This window comes from Geotrypetes seraphini, chromosome 4, assembly GCF_902459505.1.
Source record: "Geotrypetes seraphini chromosome 4, aGeoSer1.1, whole genome shotgun sequence".
Lineage (NCBI taxonomy): Eukaryota > Metazoa > Chordata > Amphibia > Gymnophiona > Dermophiidae > Geotrypetes > Geotrypetes seraphini.
In genome coordinates, this window is record NC_047087.1 from 35,990,766 (window position 1) to 36,008,432 (window position 17,667).

A 17,667-nucleotide genomic window follows, 5' to 3' on the forward strand; every position below is an offset into this window, starting at 1 on the left:
GGTTGGCCGCAGTGGATAGATGACGCCGAAGCCAGTGGCTGTAGCTGCCGATCTCCGTTCCTCCGGGGGAGGGGGGTCTGGGAGGAGAGGGTTCGCGGCCACTCAGCGCCCCCACCGAGGAGCCCTACAACTTTCCGCTACCCGGCACCCGAGTCATTTGTCGCCCCCCCCCCCTCTTCCCTTACTGCGGGCCCGACTGGCGATTTAAGCAGCGTGTCAGCAGTATTCACACGCTGATTCGGGCCTTTCTACTGCCCTGATTTGCTCCAGATGTGCCAGAGTAAATCAGGGCAGTAGAAGGACCCGAAGCAGTGTGTGAAGAGTGCTGACACGCTGCTTAAATCGCCAGTCGGGCCCGCGGTAAGGGAAGGGAAGGGGGGTGGCAAAGGACTCGGGCCCGCATTTGTAGTCGCGACTGTGGGAAGGGAAAGGGGGTAGAGGAAACGCTACAAGAAGAAAGACACAGGGGAAGGTGCACAGGGAACTGGTGTGGGGGGAGGGAAATGGAGGGGGAAGGAATGCTGCTTTGGACAGACAGACAGAGGGAGGAAGGGAGACAGAAAGAAAAGAAGAAAGACAGGGGCAGGGAGATATACAGAAAGACAAATAGACAAAGGGGGCCAGGAACAGAGACAGACAGAAAGAAAGACAGCGGGAGTCATGAAAGACAGACATACATATATTCTAGCACCCGTTAATGTAACGGGCTTAAAGACTAGTAGTTTTATAAAAGGGGATGTTCAGAATGAAAGCACTTACGTCGTAAGAGACACACGTTTTCTGCTTATAAAATTCCTTAGATTTAACCGTTGAGAAAACATTAGCATCAGCTCAGGAACTTGTCATGTCTTTAAAATGGTTTTCCTACTACACATTGTTCATTTTGGGCTCCTTTTATTAAAACCGCAGTAGAACCTTTTACCGCAGGCCGGCAAAATTAATGGTCCGACACTCATAGGAACCGAATGAGCGTCGGAGCATTTATCTCACTTACCCGTGGTAAAAAGCTCTGCCACGGTTTGATAAAAGGAGCCCTATTTTTTTTTTCTTCTCTTATAGCGATATATCTGTGTATAGGTGTGCAATATTTGATTGTTAAAATGGCACTATATAAAAGTAGAATTTACATCAGATATATTTGGGCACGGTATACTTAGACCCTCTTTTACTAAGGTGTGCTAAGCATTTTAGCACATGTTTAGCGAACGCTATACCAACGTGTGCGCTAACCACTAACATGTCCATAGGATAACATGCACACATTAGCGTTTAGTACGTGCTAATATTTACCGTGCGCTAAAAAGCATAGCACATAGAATGTATTTTTATATTTTATTTATTTTTCTCTTTTTATTATGCATCTGAACCCATACTCCACCTAGACCTTGGGACAGAGTGGATAATAAATTTTTAACTAAATAACTAAATAAAAATAAATATATAGTACAGACGTTTCATCCAGAGTCATAACTTGCATAAGAAACAGGCAATCATATGATTACAGTATAACAGGGAATAACACTTTATTATCAAAAGAATCATCATGTAAACAACATATTAAAGGGATAATACATAAGGAAGTGCAAGTCAACTTCAATAAAATATTTTTTTTAACCCACACTTCTACTATAAATATTTTTCCTCCCTGTGCCTATGTGGTTTCATGAACTATATTAAAATTTTAAAAAAAATATCACGGCTTATTTTATGCTGAAAAGTGCGTACGAGCCTGCGTACAAAATTTCAAGTTTTGTCATACAAAGGAGGCAAGCGAGGACAATCCTCCGTCCATACCGGCGTCCTCCTTGACTTTGCATCCATCCTCCACAGAGCACCAGAGAGGAGCGGTTGGTGCAGTAGAAACTGTCTTGGTGCAGTTTCCCGGTCTTGCGTATAGATTTTAAGGCAATAATGCAAAGTCCAGAGAAGACAGCTTCGCATAGTCTTTTCAAGGTGCCACCGTGCCCTTCTCTGCCAGTATCCGCCCTCGTACTAGTCCAACGATAGTCTCCGCGAGCGGCATCACCAGGCGGAGTATGAGCGGTTAAAGCACAGACAGATCGTGACAAGACTTGGACTTCTGTTTGAACGCCATCTTCTTGTTGTTTTTCGCTACAATTTTCCCAAGGAACCGTTTCGCCTTCTTGCCAATGCTTTCCCTTCGTTTGCTGCTGGCCAGTCGCCTGGCATTGTCTTCTTTGCTGTCTTTCCGGAGTCTGATTTGACGCACGATCCCCTCAAACAGGTCCTTGACATTGTGGTGGAGGGCAGCAGATGTCTCGATGAATTTGCAGTCAAAGACCACTGCGCAAGCACGACCCTCTGTAATGAGAAAAAGGGGTATAGATCAATTTGGGTCCTCGTTGTCTAGTGCTGAACATGGCAGCAATGCATACATCAACTTATACAATATTCAGTGAGCACTAAAACAAAAAATCAACTACAGTGGAACCTTGGTTTACAAGCATAATTCGTTCCAGAAGCATGCTTGTAAACCAAATTGCTCGTATATCAAAGCAAGTTTCCCCATAGGAAGTAAGGGAAACTGCTTTGATTGGTTCCACCTCCTCCCCCCCCACGAGGCTACCGGCGCTACTCCATTCTCCCCTCCCCCCTTGAGGAATCAGACGCTGTTCCAAACCCCTCCCCGCGATCCAGCTTCCCCCCCCCTGCGAACCGGCATCCCCCCCACTCACGTTGCCCCCCCTCCACTGCGATCCTACTTCCCCCCTCCCGAGCAGTCAATGGCACCCTTTACCCGACTTGGCACCAGTGCCGGTGCCCGAAGATCCTCCCTCTTCTGGCGCGGCTGGGCGGTGTGTCGGAGATCCTCCTTCTGCTGGTCTGGGCTGGGCTGGACTGGCTTTGAGCATTTGCACATGCTCAAAGCCTTCTGGTCTCGCTCTCTCCGAGATTGAGAGCGAGACCAGAAGGCTTTGAGCATGCGCACCACCCAGCCCAGGCCGCGCCAGAAAAGGGAGGATCTTCGGGCACCGGTGCCAAGTCGGGTAAAGGGTGTCATTGACTGCTCGGGGGGGGGGGGGGGGAAGTAGGATCGCGGTGGAGGGGGGCAATGCGAGCGGGGGGAGGGGAGGATGCCGGATCGCTGGGGGGGATGCCGGATCGCGGGGGGGGGGAGGGCGCTCATACAGTGAGGTAAGCTCGGTTTACGAGGCACCAAGTTTGCGAATGTTTTGCTCGTCTTGCAAAACACTTGCAACTGGTGCACTCGTAAACCGAGGTACCACTGTACTTAAAAAGAATATATTTCTATGGTCCTTATATGCCTGTCTCAATTGATTTTTCACAATTATTCCTAGTGCACATGATAAGTCAGAAAATCTTAATGCAGCAAGCACCAGAGGGATCACTATACAAAACACAGATAGGTTTTCTTTATATGGCACCTTTCATTTAATTTATAACATTTTTATTGAAGAAATCAGTAAATATACAATAATAATACAAAAAGCATGTATGATTGGTCATAAATGCATATTACAATATTGGTTACAAAAAGATCCTCCAAATTATTGGCATTGGAGGAATCAATTCCATCGTTTAATTTTATTTGAGGTTCATAAATTTCCTAAAAGAACACGATTATTTTAAAAATCTGGGATCCTTATATACAAAAATTATCCTCTAAAGCAAGAAGTATGATTCTTAATACTTTATATTAGATATAAATAAATGTTTTTATGTTTTTGGTTTTTTTTTATATTTTTGTTTATTTGATGTTTATGTCACCTTTCATTCTAGGGTAGGGAGGGAAATTGGAATGATTTTAATATATATATATATATATAAAGTAATAAGGGGGGATATAGGGAAAAATAGTTTAGATATATTAAAATATATGTTGGAGGAATGATAAAATGTTTATGCAAATGAAAAATGTGATGTAGGAGGATGTTCTTTGCAGTTGAATTCATAGTAAAACATTGTTTAATTGTGCTCAAAAACGTTATAAATTAATTGTGCTCAATCAAAACTCCTATAATTCTAAACAAAATCTATGAATAAGTCCTGTTTAAAAATTTATTTTGAAGGAATGATAAACATTTATTAGAAATTAATATGGTCAAATTAAATGTAATGACTATTTTACTGTGTTATATTATTATGTATTTATTGCATTTCTTCAATAAAAATGTTATAAAGTAAAAGGCCAAACCCCCCCCCCAAAAAAAAAACCCCCAAAAAAATTAAATTAAAATTTATCATACCGTTCAGCATCATAGCACGTTCCGGAACTGCACCTTTCATTTAATAAGAATCTAATACCCCTTACTTTCAAATATTTCAGAAACTTGCAGAAAGCCACTTCTGGGATGGATGATCTAACCCCCATACTATACTTTCAAAGTGCCCAAAAAGGACATCCCTTAGTTTATGGTCTTGACCTTACATTTAATCGTAGCCAAAAGTAGCTGAGCGGTAAACGGATGACCTACCAAGACATTTCAGGCCATGGTATAAACTGCGTAGAAAAGATGATAGGGTATCAGGGGGGAGGGGAGACAAAATTATACTTCAAATAGAACTGAGTAAATCCTGGGGTAAGAAAAACAGATACATAAGGGGGAACTCAGAATAAGAACTAAAGCATGCACAGAAATCTAATATAATAATGCCCTAAGCGCGCATGCGCACTCCCATCTGCGTGCTCCCGTTTTCCATGCGCTGTAGGGCACCGCAGGTAGGAGTGCACATGCGTGAGAATCCCCCGAGGCGGATGTCAGCCATGGCGGCTGCAGGCTGCGGCGGCAGATGGCTGAAGCCTGGCTGGAGGAGGACGAGGAAGAGCTGCGAGAGCTCCGCAGAGGCAGGAGGTGAGGAGAGAGAGACAGAGACAGATGGATGAGAAGGACAGAGGGGCTTCTAGGGGGACCAGGAGAGATGGTAGGGGATAGGGAGAGATAGACTTCAGGGAGTGTGGAGGGGGCAGGAGAGAGAGATGGTCTTGGGGAAGGACAGAGGGGGACAGGAAAGGGAAAGATGGCAAAAGAGGTGAAACAGGGTCAGAGAGAGATGGTAGAGGGTGTGAAAGGGGGAAAGGGAGAGATGGAAATGGTAGGACCACTGCTGCTTTGGGGCACTGAGGGAGGAAAGGTTGGTACGTCAGGACTGCTGTTGCCGCCTCGGGTAAGTAAAGACCCTGTCAGGAGGGCCAAAAGGGTACAAAGGAAATGGTGAAAGGTGAGGTGGTGGGACTGGGATAAGTGGGAGGCAGGGTCCGGGCATGATAGAGGCAGGGCATGGGTGGGGTCAGGGTCAGGGTATAGATGGGGCTATTCTAGCACCCGTTACTGTAACGAATGTAATGGGCTAAAACACTAGTATATAAATAAAGTTTAATTAGTATACCCTATTCCAGGGATTCCCAAAACCTGTCCAGGAGGAACCCCAGACAGTCATAATGTACATATATGAGATAGATTTGCGTACCAATTGTATGCAAGTCAATCTCATGAATAATCATTGTGGATATCCTCAAATCCTGACTGGCTGGAGTTCTCCCAGGACACATTTGGGAATCACTTCCCTATTCAAAATTACTCTAAAGCAGTGTTTCCCCCAAATCAGTCCTGGAGTACCCTCTTGTCAATCAGGTTTTCAGGATATCCATAATGAATATTCTTGAGACAGATTTGCATACACTACCTCCACTGTATGCTAATCTCTTTCATGCCTTTTCATTGCAGATATCTTGAAAACCCGATTGGCTGGAAAACACCGCTCTAAACCTTCCTGCAGTCAAAAATCAAAACCACTTCTAGTTTGGCAGACACTTCATTCCAAACCCATTCTGCTTAAAATGTGAATGCCGGGCTTTGCCTCATTCATCCAGAAACTGGTTCTCTTACCTTCAATGGATACTTCCCGTGATCGGACCAGGTCACTTTTATTTCCCACGAGAATGATAGGGATGTCTTCCGTTTGCCTTTCTCTTCTTAACTGGATTCTCAGCTCAGAGGCCTTCTCAAAACTGGCTTTGTCCGTCACCGAGTACACGATGATATAAGCATCTCCCATCTTCATGCATTGATTATGAAGCCAATGGCTGTCATCCTAAACAAAAATGATTGATTAGATTCCTCCTGCCTGGAAGCCAATGACTCTAAATAATGAATGCTTTGTAGAACTTTCTTTTTATGTTTAAGCCAAAGTAATCTATAAAAAAAAAAGCCTACATATAATATATGGATTTTGTTTTTGCCTAAAGTATTTCCCTGTTTACAGAGGGTAACAGCAGGAAAGTCTTTCGCGGGGTTGTCTATGAACCGTAACCGGTGTCAGGTCAAAAGCGCGCCGGGACAAAGCGCGCCCAGACAATTGAGTGCAGCGCGGGGGTGCACGCCGCACAAAATTATTGTTTTTAGGGCTCCGACGGCGGGGCGTGCCCACTTTACTTAATAGAGATCGCGCCGCGTTGTGGGACGTTGTGGAGGGTTTGGGGGGTTGTAACCCCCCACATTTTACTGAAAACTTCACTTTTTCCCTGTTTTTAGGGAAAAAGTTAAGTTTACAGTAAAATGTGGACGGTTACAACCCCCCAAACTCCCCATAACGCCGGCGCGATCTCTATTAAGTAAACTGGGGGGGCTCCCCAACAAAAACCCCCGTCGGATCCCCTAAAAGCTGCAATTTTCTTCGGCGCGCACCTCCGTCTTGCGCTCAGTTGTCGGCACGCGCCTTTGTCTTTCGCGGGGTTGTCTATGAACCGCTGTAACCTGCACCCCTCCATTTGTTCACAGAAGATGCCAGCCTGGATAATGACTTTGTGGTGTGTCCTTATCCTGGCTTTTCTGGGGTATTAGTCAATACATAGGGGTCAGAACGGGGGCCTCCCCCCAAATTTTCCGTCGCTGCTTTTAACCCTCCCTCCCACCCTTCTCCCAGTGTTATGCTTTAATTCTTCAGGCAGCTACCGTGCGGTGTCAAATAGCAGGCCTGCCCCGGAACCCTTCATTCTACTTCCGGGGCAGGCCTGCTCGTACACGCTGCACGGCGGCTGCTGAAGATTTAAAACTAAAGCGCCGGGAGGAGGTGGGTGGGGGACTTGGAAGCTGTTGAGAGATCGTGCGCTAGGAGCGGAGTTCCTGCCCCCCCCCCCCAACAAAGCAGCGTTCCGCTGCCTATGAGTCAATATTTGATCTCTCTGCTTAGAGCTGGGGCCTATTTGATATGAGACACCATGACAGCCGACTCTATCTAGCAGGGTGACACCAGAAACAAAATATAAGGCAGGAAATAACCTTTCACTGAAATAGCAGAAGGTGGCTCTAAGAAGCCTCTTTTAATAGAGAATTAAGCTTGACACAATAACATGGGGTTTTTTCTGTCTACAATGTAAATAATATATTGAGAAAATACATCCTTACTGAACATATATTATTTGTAAAACTCTCATCTACATGCAAATTGTACAGAAAGCGTAAAACACCTGAACACACACCTGCTCCCATATGTCAAACACAAGCAGACAAGCTTCTTCTCCGTCCACTATGATTGATCTGTCATATGTATTTCCTATAAGGAAAAATAATGGTCCTCATTTAATCCAAACATTAAAGCAATATCTTGAATTTGCAAGAGAAAAGCTATACTGACCAGTCACTGAAGGCTGAAAATGAGACCTACTATGCCTTATGCCCCCACAAGTATGTGATAAGACAATCTGCCGCCTGATTTGACCCACAACGTGGATTTAGCATCAGCTCTGAGTCTCTCCCCTAAATATGACTTAGCCAGATCCATTCATCGGGCTCTAACGTCAGGACATAATCTGTGCACGGTAACATAAGCTCAGTGTCACAAACCCTGTAGCTGATCCAGGAGAATCCAAAGGAAACAGCAAATAAGCTGGCATACTTTTGCCCACACCAGATATTTGAGGGGGGGAGGGAGATAAAATGTACAAAATGGCAGGGTTTTTTGCACAACTTGTAAAAGCAATCGTGCGGAACACTGGGCCACTTAGACACATGGTATTCGTACAATGGCACTCGGAGAAGAGCCAAGGAGGGTCTCGACGACGGAGAGGACAATCCATATGTGGCAAAAGGTATCAGTCACTCAGCGATGGGTTCTTTGGGGTCCTTTTACTAAGGCGTGCTAACTGATTTAGTGCACACTAATTGATTTAGCACACGCTAAATGCTAAGGCGCACACAGAATATAATGTTCGCCTTAGCATTTAGTGCACGCTAAGTGTGCACTAAATCTGTTAGCACGCCTTAGTAAAAGGACCCCTTTATTAGTAAACAGAACGATGTAGAGAAAATGACTTTTTACTAATAAAATATACTGCTGTTTACTAATAAAGTATACTTTGGAAGAACCCATCACTGAGTGACTGACACCTTTTGCCCCACGACTCCTCTATATGGATTCATACAATGGTCCCAGTTTACCTAAACGCTGATCCCTCCCACATCAAAAGCTAAGTTTCTTCTGTATTGAAAAGCATTGTGCATTTCCCAGAACAAAAGGCATATTCACTTCAGAGGACGATGGAAACTCTTGCCGAGATTGTCACACGTCTAAAGGCCAATCTTACCTGCCTCCTCCGCTTCGTGCGAGTCCTCAATGCCTCCGAAGATCCTGGCCAGGCTGGATTTGCCCACACCATGCTCGCCCAGCAGAATGACCTTTAAAACGTGGTCCTCGGAGTCGCTGCTGGAGATCACCGAGTCCGAGGAGTCCGATGCCCAGCTCTCGCGATGCTCATCGCCGGGGTTGTAGGACGGACAGCGGACCAGGTTGGAAATCTCGGCCGGCACGGTGGCCTGCAGCTCCTTCTCATCCACAGGCATGCTCCTCCGGTGCAGCTGCTGGTGGACAGAGAAGGGCATGCTGCCGCGTCTTCGCTCTAGGATTTTCAGCTTGTCGCTGCGGTTCAGAGTCATCTAGGATTTCTGAGGGGAAAGAGGGATGCCAGAAAAAAAAAAAAAGAAATATAAATGTCGGCTTTTTCTGATTATGACTGGGGAAGCCATGCAGATGATAACTCGCAATTGGAAAAATTGTGATTGACTTAATTTTTCTTTTTTGGTGGGTGAACTTATGTTTAAGCTATAGGTATGAGAAAATAAATGCCGACATACTTGGACATAGAGAATGACACGGTGACAAAATTCATCACCGTTCCTGTCCCCGCAGATAACCGAGGGAAATAATCCCATGTCATTTTCTAGTCTCTATTTCAACCTTCTACACCAGCATTCTTCAAAGCAAAGCTTGCGGGTCAGTGGCTGTGCCCATTCATACTCTGATTCTTATGTGAGCCAAGGATAATGAAGCCATTGTGACATCACTGATGTGATTGGTTCTTAGGCACTGGTGGAATGAGGCATTATGACATCACAGTATCTGCTCTGGATACTAGAGACTGTCATTCTGTAGTGTCTGTTTCAACCTCGGTCCTTCTACACCAGCATTCTTCAAAGCAAAGCTTGCGGGTCAGTGGTTGTGGCCATTCATACTCTGATTCTTCCCTCTCTCCTTAAAGAATGACATGAAGATGGTTTCCCGCGGTTTTCCGCGGGGACGGGAACGGTGATGAATTTTGTCACCGTGTCATTCTCTACTAGGACATTCTAAGATATTTAATTTAGTTCGTGGCCCATTGACGTCTTTTGTACAATTGTTATACAGTAGTTCCTTTATCCTTCTTTTTGCTGGTATAATTCAAACACATCCAGAGGGGGAGGGAGGGGAGGGATATATCTTTAGTGTGATTCCTTGGTATAATTGTGGAGGGGGGAGGGTGGGGCTTATATTGTTGCAATGCTACTGACTGAATGTAAGTGCTTATTGTTATTGTTACTGATATGAATATTGTGTTGCACTTTTGTGTTAGTAATGGAAAATCAATAAAGACATAAATAAAAAAAGAAATATTATTCTATGGAAATGCAACCAGGTTTTCTATCAAGAAACAGCATACAAAGTGGTATCATTTAGCTGTTTCCCTTTTTAGGTTTTTTCACATCTCCTTCAATACAGAACCCACCATCTCCCTATGGATGGGAAAGCACTTCTTTCCCCCCACCATGTGCCCTACAAGCTCAGTGCAGTTCAGTTGAAAAGGTTTGAAATGTTTTAGACTCCCTAAATAGTTTTACAAATGTGCAGGTACTGCTGGAGGTTTGGGGAGAAGAATGTCATTTCTTCCTAGAGCCAAAACAGCTAAGACCATACGTGACACAGTAGAGGGATGCTTTCCTTAATTAGCTGCTTTTAAAACTTCAGAACATACATAAAAACTGCAAAGAGAACATCATTTGAGTGAAGTAACAGGTTGACTGCTCCCACTTGTTTTAGCTTTAGGGGAAAAGCTATTTTCCTGTAGTAGATTTTCAAATCACCTCAAATTATAGTTCATTGTATCCCCCCTCCCAAGCATCTGTCTAAGCCCAGGGTTTATATGTAACAGTTGCTTTAAAAAAGAAAACAAAACTGCGCACATCTGGATTTGGAATACAGTCTCGGAAGATAATTTTAGTTAGGGCTTTTTTTTGGTAATCGAGTTATAACCACTGGCACTGTTACAAAACAATGCAATCCACAGTTTCCATGACACCTCCACTCAATTCCCGAACTGGGATGCTGATGTAATTGTTTTATTCTCTCAACAGAGCAGCAGTCAAGCAATACCTTAAGCACATTGTACCTATAACTCTGCTAGTAAATGCCTTTTTGCGGCGTGAGGTCTCTCGAGCACCCTGTGCAGGAAGGTGAGGGATCCACAAAAGCAGGATAGCAAAGAATGATGCGAAAAACTTACCTTAAAGTACTGGGCAGTGACTTGGTGCTACCAAGAAGGAAGAGACTTCTCTGGGCACGTTAACTCTTCTGGGTGAGCTCAGAAACTGCCTATGCCTTTACTCTTGGCTTGACGCTTCCCCTCGGGCTCCCGTTCTTCCTTATTTATGCCTCCGGCAGCCCTGGCGGTGACGTCACTGCGAAAGCCCGCCCTAGCCACGCCCCCTTCCTGAAATCAGCCCTGGAAGTTTGTGCGATGACGTTCCATGCACACTGGCTGTCAGCTCTCGTTGCAGCTGTCCTCTCAGAGCCCAAGGCTGCAGAGAAATCCGGGGGGGGGGGGGAGGGAGAGGGCTTTTTAGCATTGTTGCTAAGATGCCCTGCAAATCCTGGCACCCAGGTCATGAACCTATTTGCAGCAGGGGAGCCCAGCTTCAGTAAAACCCTTCCCTGAGCACAGTAAGGAACGGTGCCAGAAAAGGAAGAGATACATTTCAATTAAAAAAAAAAAGACAATGGGGCTTCTGAAAAATATCATTAATATATAGGAATTCGAATTCAGTATGTCACATATATAGAATGGAAAGATCAATAGCGGTACAGAATGGAAATTATAAAAAATTTATTAAAATATGGGAGCCTATGATTAGATGCCATTTTTTCTATTAATTATACACCATTCAGTATTGGGTGGGGGGAGGGTTTCAAATATATGATCTTATAATGAATAGAGGGATTTGAGGGAGGGTGGGGTGAGGGTTACATTTCTACTTATAAGTTATAATGATAAGATGTTCAAGTTCTCAGACTAATTGTGTTTATTATGAATATTTGTACACTTGATGAAAGTTTTAAAATGAATAAAGAATTATATATATTAAAAAAAAAATATATATATATATATAGGAATACATTCTGAGAGATTCTTACAAAAATTTGGAAAGCCCAGTATATGGTTTGGAGATAGCTTTACAAGGCTAAGGAATACAGAGAATTAATTCTGCATAAATTTTTTTTGAGGGGGTGGGGCAGTAGGTGTTGATAATTGAGTGAGCACAAATGGCTTTTGCCGAGGATCTCTGTGGCTTCTCGGCAATGGAAGAGTTGGCAGAGAGATGAGTGAATGGTCTCTTTACAGAAAGTGACTCCTACCTGGATTGAATTACTGGGGGTTGCATGCACTCCTTCCCTGATGACTCCACCTCACTTGGACAGATCAGTGACAACCTCAGTTAGGTTATTCTGGTTAGCTGCTGGATTTGTGCCCAGTACCCGATTCCTGAATCATGATCATGCAGTTGTTTCTTTTGATCTATGCCGGACAGTGGTCGGAAGCTAGAAATAATTGATGCCCTCCAAGAAAGGGAGATTGCATTGCACTGCAGCCTGCAATGTTTAATTCAGCACATACAAAAAAAAAACAACAACAACAACAACCCCATAATAATACACTGTGGGATTGAAGGCTCTACATTCAGAAATGCCTCCTAGGATGAATCTGATTTGCACATCAGAACCACTAGGAACCTTCACCAGAGTTTCCTTTGGCTTCACCCTGCCCAGACATAGTTCACTATCATTTTAGTTCTATCGAAGTTCAAATCTATTTGATATACCACCCATAAAGGGCAGGAGAAATGGGCTGGCGGTGTGCTTGCCCCTGAACGCAGCAGGATTCCATCTTAGCTAGAGTACTCCAGCCCACATTTTCATTGCTCTGCAGGATATTATGGGGATCACTGACTAGAGCAGACATGGGCAAACTACAGCCCACGAGCCATATCCGGCCTGTTTAGTTTTTTAATCTGGCCCACAAAGCGCTCATTTTGCACATGGGCCAGACCATAAGACTCAAATTATTTCCACCACTGCGTTCACTGCAAGGGCATATAACCTCAAGCTGGAGGGCTAAGAGGAGAGGGACGATGGTACCTGCACTGCCACCTGTCCCAGAGTGAACGCAGCCGAATCATCTCCAGCAAAGCCAGTGTGTGTGTGGGGGGGGGGGGGGGGGAGAAGAACTCTTTTTTTTAACTAGGCGGCCAGTTATTTTTTTTTTTCCTTTCATTTTCTTTGAAGACACCTCCCCCCTCCCCCCCCCACACACACACTCTCTTCCTTTGTTTTTGGTCCAGCCCCTCTGTCAAATTTAAGAACCCATTGTGGCCCACGAGATGAAAAGTTTGCCCACCCCTGGACTAGAGCATGTATTAGACTCCTTGATCCATGTTTCAGTATGGATCAGAATGCTGGCAGAGTGGTGCAATGCAGTCAGGTACCATCCTGGTTGATAGTCATGCCAGGGGCAGGGGAACTCAGGACAGAGGGAGGGGAGGGGGTTCCAAAGAACAACATGATGGCAGAATAAGTGGATGATAGCATTTAGTATATAAAATAAGTATTACTGTAAGTCTGGTTGACATTGGAATCTCATATTTGTACAATTGTCCCTTAATTCATAAGACTATAAGAATAGCCTTACTGGGTCAGACCAATGGTCCATCAAGCCCAGTAGCCCATTCTCACGGTGGCCAAACCAGGTCCCTAGTACCTGGCCAAAACCCAAAGAATAGCAACATTCCAGCATCTCAAAGAATAGCAAGATTCCGGAATCCCAATGAGAGCAACATTCCAGAGCTGAGATTATGATGTCATAATGCCTCAGAGCCAACCTCATCAGTGATGTTACAATGGCTTGATTGTCCTATATTTAGGTACACACAAGAACAGCCATACTGGGTCAGACCAATGGTCCATCAAGCCCAGTAGCCCGCTCTCACGGTGGCCAATCCAGGTCACTAGCACCTGGCCAAAACTCAGAGTAGCAACATTCCAGCATCTCAAAGAATAGCCAGATTCCGGAACCCCAATGAGAGCAACATTCCAGAGCTGAGATTGTGATGTCATAATGCCTCATTCCCCAGTGCCTCAGAACCAACCTCATCAGCGATGTTACAATGGCTTAATTGTCCTATACTTGGCACATGTAAGAGCATAAGAACAGCCACACTGGGTCAGACCAATGGTCCATCTAGCCCAGTAGCCCGTCTCACAGTGGCCAATCCAGGTCACTAGTACCTGGCCAAAACCCAAGGTGTAGCAATATTCCATGCTACCGATCCAGGGCAAGCATTGGCTTCCCCCATGTCTTTCTCAATAACAGACTATGGACATTTCCTTCAAGAAGTTGTCCAAACCTTTCTTAAAACCAGCTAAGGTATCCGCTCTTAACATATCCTTTAGCAATGCGTTCCAGAGCTTAACTATTCTCTGAGTGAAAAAAATTCCTCCTATTGGCACCTAAAGTGAAGCACCATTTGTCCACTTAAATTCATAAGATATTGCCATCCACATACAGAAGTGTATACTTATGTGCGCTTAGCGTTATTCTATAATCTTAACGCACCAATGGCTAAGGAGGGAATTCTATAATTGGCACTCAAAAATTCAGCACTGAAAAATTTGAGCGCTAAGTGCTATTCCTTGAAACGTGTTCACAGATCCAGTGCCTACATTTTTGGCTCCGTACTTATGCCTGCTAAAATTGGGTATAAATGCTGGCACCCAACTTAAGCGCACTTTGAACGAATTCTGTAATTCCACGGGCAAGTTTTTGAAATGCTTCTGACATATCCCTTGCACGTCCCCTTTTCCAATACGAGCTAGGACAGTTGGGCGCAGAGCCATTATAGAATAGCACAGAGCCAGTTGTGTGCACAAATTCTAATTGATCTCAATTAACTGCAATAATTGGTTGTTAGAACCCAATTTTGGCTAATTAAGGGCTTGTTGGTCAATTAAGATGTGCGTGCAATTGGGCGCATGCCCAGAATTCATCACACAACATTGGGTGCCAAAATTGGAATTAGCTGTAAATGGAAGGGAATGTTTACATAGGAGGAACGTGTGCAGGACACAGGTGGGTCCAACATTAAGACCAATATTGTATAAAAGATATCTAAACTTAGGTGCCTAGATGAAGCACCTGGACAATCTAGCTGCCTACCACCAATGATGAGCAATTATAAGCTCCTAATTGGAAAATATTAAAATTAATTGTGTGGTAGGTGCCTAGCAGAAAGTAGGCATGGTTAGGAGTGGATCATGGGCAGAACTTGGGCATGTTTTGCATGTAGGCGCCTAAATTGGACTTGGGTGCCGATATTTAGGCCAAGAAAACCCTGGCATAAATAGGGGGCGTCTAAGGTTTTGATGCCTACTGTTGCCTAAGAGCAATGTAGGTGCCACTAGGCATTATTCTATAAATGGTGCCGAACTCAAGAATGACGTGCTATTCACTGAATTCCTATGTTTTTAGGTGTCTTTTATAGAATCAGGGGCTAAGTGCCAAGTTTACAGAATATTGTAATTTAAGCGCATAAAAGGTCACATTTAAGGCATTCACATTTATCGTGTAAATGCGTGTGCCTTAATGTAGGTGCACCAGGGCCAACTTGCACAAGTATTCTGTAATAATATTTATGTAAAGGTTTTAAAAGAATAGGTTTATGGCCCGATACAATGGGTGCCTCAGTCGGGGTGCCCAATTAGAGAATTACCCCCTTGCCCATTAGCACTTACCTTGATTCCCTTAGTCATGTTTAGGTGTCCCTTTCCCATGAAGGAGAACTAGCACAGAAATAGCCAGATATATGAGGAGCTCAGACAGTGATGCCATATTCCGTTCCATCATCTGAACCTATAGATAGCGTTGCTTGACACTGCAAAATGTGCTCATTCAAATACTAATTCAGACGCTTGCCAGTCTACAAGGTTACTAGTGAACAGCCTGCTTAAGATCTCTGATCTAGAAATTTAGTTGATTGAAATTTATGTGACCGCTTTAAAATGGATGGTTACTTATGGAGTTGTTCCAGGAAGTCATTTAAGGGTGCACATGCACTCAGAAACTGAGAAGCCGCCTGCAGTTCATGAATAAGAAAAGGATTAGGTATTGATAAGATTGTTTTGCAGCTTGCCAAAAGAACACAGGCCTGTAGCTAGGCAACACAATCGATACAGTATTTTTAAACAAGCCATCTTCTCAATGAGGAAAGAAAGTCTGTAGAACTCTGTGGGCCTGAGCTGGAACCTCTCAATTTGTGAAAGCTGTAAATCGTAATGAAAGAATCCATTCCCCTCTCACACTGACATAGATTCTGAGGGACTGGCCTTCCATAATCATTTCTACTTCTCCTCACTATTAGGAGATATATGGTAGCCAGAGAGGATGATGAGAGTTTTCTATGGAATACATCTGTATAAGGAGGAAGGCTGAGACAGGTAGATCACAAATTTCTGTCTGCAACCATGAAGAGCTTATAACCATGTAAAGGGGTTTAGAATTAGAAGGACATTAAATAAAGTAGACCAGGTAAACAATATAGGCTGTGATGAAGAGGAGACTAGGGAATGAAGTCCACTAAGCAGCCACTAGCCCACACCTTTATACAGAGGCCTACTGGGAATTTGGAGTCTTAGAGGAAGCAGGAAATCCCATATACAATCGGTATGTTTATCCTAGGCTTGTGCATGTGGAATAAAATGATCAGTTCTTTTGTTAGAACTTGGATGGACAACTTCACACCTTGAGGGCCTCAATCCAATTGGGTTTTCAGGATTTCCACAGGAAAAACACAAGCTAGGTACGCCACTGGTCAAACTCAATCACATAAGGGGCCGAAATCTAAGACACAGGCTAAGTCGAGGGCCAAATTTTCTATTAAGATACTTAGTCTTAGTAGAAGTATAGATCCTTCTTCGCCCTGAGACACCTGTGGCATGGTCAGGCACTTCTGTGGACCACCCTGCTCCAACCTAGCTTTTACACTAGGACTGGGTCCTTCTGCCTACACGTATTTATAAACACTCGCTCGGAAGAACGCTATACCATGCATGCTTTCCCTACTTATTCCCATGTAGTTTATAGCTGCTCTGAATAAAATTCAGACACTGGATGTTTAGTGCAGCTTAAAAGAATGCTGCTCCTCCCTGTATGAGCACCACTCTTTAAAAACTTCTATTACTAATTGTTTTATGCACACTGTATGGTGCAAAATATAAAGATAGTTGATGTAAATTTCAAAACTGACATATTACAATCACTACATTAAAAGTTAACACCTGTTGTGTATCTCTCCCTCCCTCTCATACACTGCCATGTTCAACATCTCTCCCTCTCTCCCTCATACCCTTGATCTAACATCTCTCTTCTCCCTTCCCCCATGCAGCATTCTCTCCCTTTCTCTGCCATGTCCAACATCTCTGCCTCTCTCCCTGGGTCAAACATCTCTCCCTTCCCTCTTTCCACTATCATTTTTAACGTTTCTCCTTCTCTCCCCATGCACCCCTATTTCCTGACATTTCTCCCTCTCTTGTCTCTCTCCTTGCCATCTTTCTCCCTCTCTTCTTCCCACCCCTTTTGCAGTATCTCTCCCTTCCTCCCCTCCTCCCCATGTTCCATAATCCTCATTCTCTTGTCCTCTTTCCTTCCTACCCCTCCCCTACCACACTTATAGCTAATTCTCTTGCTGGCATCGGGGATCCCTGCATCTCCCTCTTTTCACTCTGCCAATCAGTTTCAATGGGTCAGAGTCAGGGGCAGCCATTTGTCCAGACTTTTAAAAAAAAACCTAACAAGTGACTCTTTATCTTGTTGAAAAACAAAAGTCACCAGAAGAGTCGAATAACTCATAACTTCATCCTCCGAAGTTTCCAGAATTTTTGTAATGTTCAAGGGGCTTGAGGAATCAGAGAGGGTTTTATTTGTTTGCTTGTTGAGGGGAGGAACCCTATTGCCATCAATGCAGGGTGCACTCCTATAGTTAGTTTCCAGTCCTTCAGTCGCTTGTAGATCAAACCTACAGTGTTTCATATCTGCTTTCTCTGGGCTTC

General features: G+C 44.1%; 1 protein-coding gene across 1 annotated transcript; it reads right to left on the bottom strand.

The window, feature by feature from the left end:
• Positions 1 to 1,498: 1,498 nt before the first annotated feature.
• On the bottom strand, positions 1,499 to 10,943 carry RRAD (RRAD, Ras related glycolysis inhibitor and calcium channel regulator). Its single transcript, XM_033943877.1, has 5 exons — positions 10,796 to 10,943; positions 8,567 to 8,924; positions 7,463 to 7,536; positions 5,871 to 6,075; positions 1,499 to 2,322 (listed from the first exon to the last, which is right to left on the bottom strand). The coding sequence occupies exons 2-5, from the start codon at positions 8,913 to 8,915 to the stop codon at positions 2,045 to 2,047; spliced, it is 906 nt and encodes a 301-aa protein (XP_033799768.1). The 5' UTR covers positions 8,916 to 8,924; positions 10,796 to 10,943; the 3' UTR covers positions 1,499 to 2,044.
• Between the last annotated feature and the right edge of the window lie 6,724 nt (positions 10,944 to 17,667).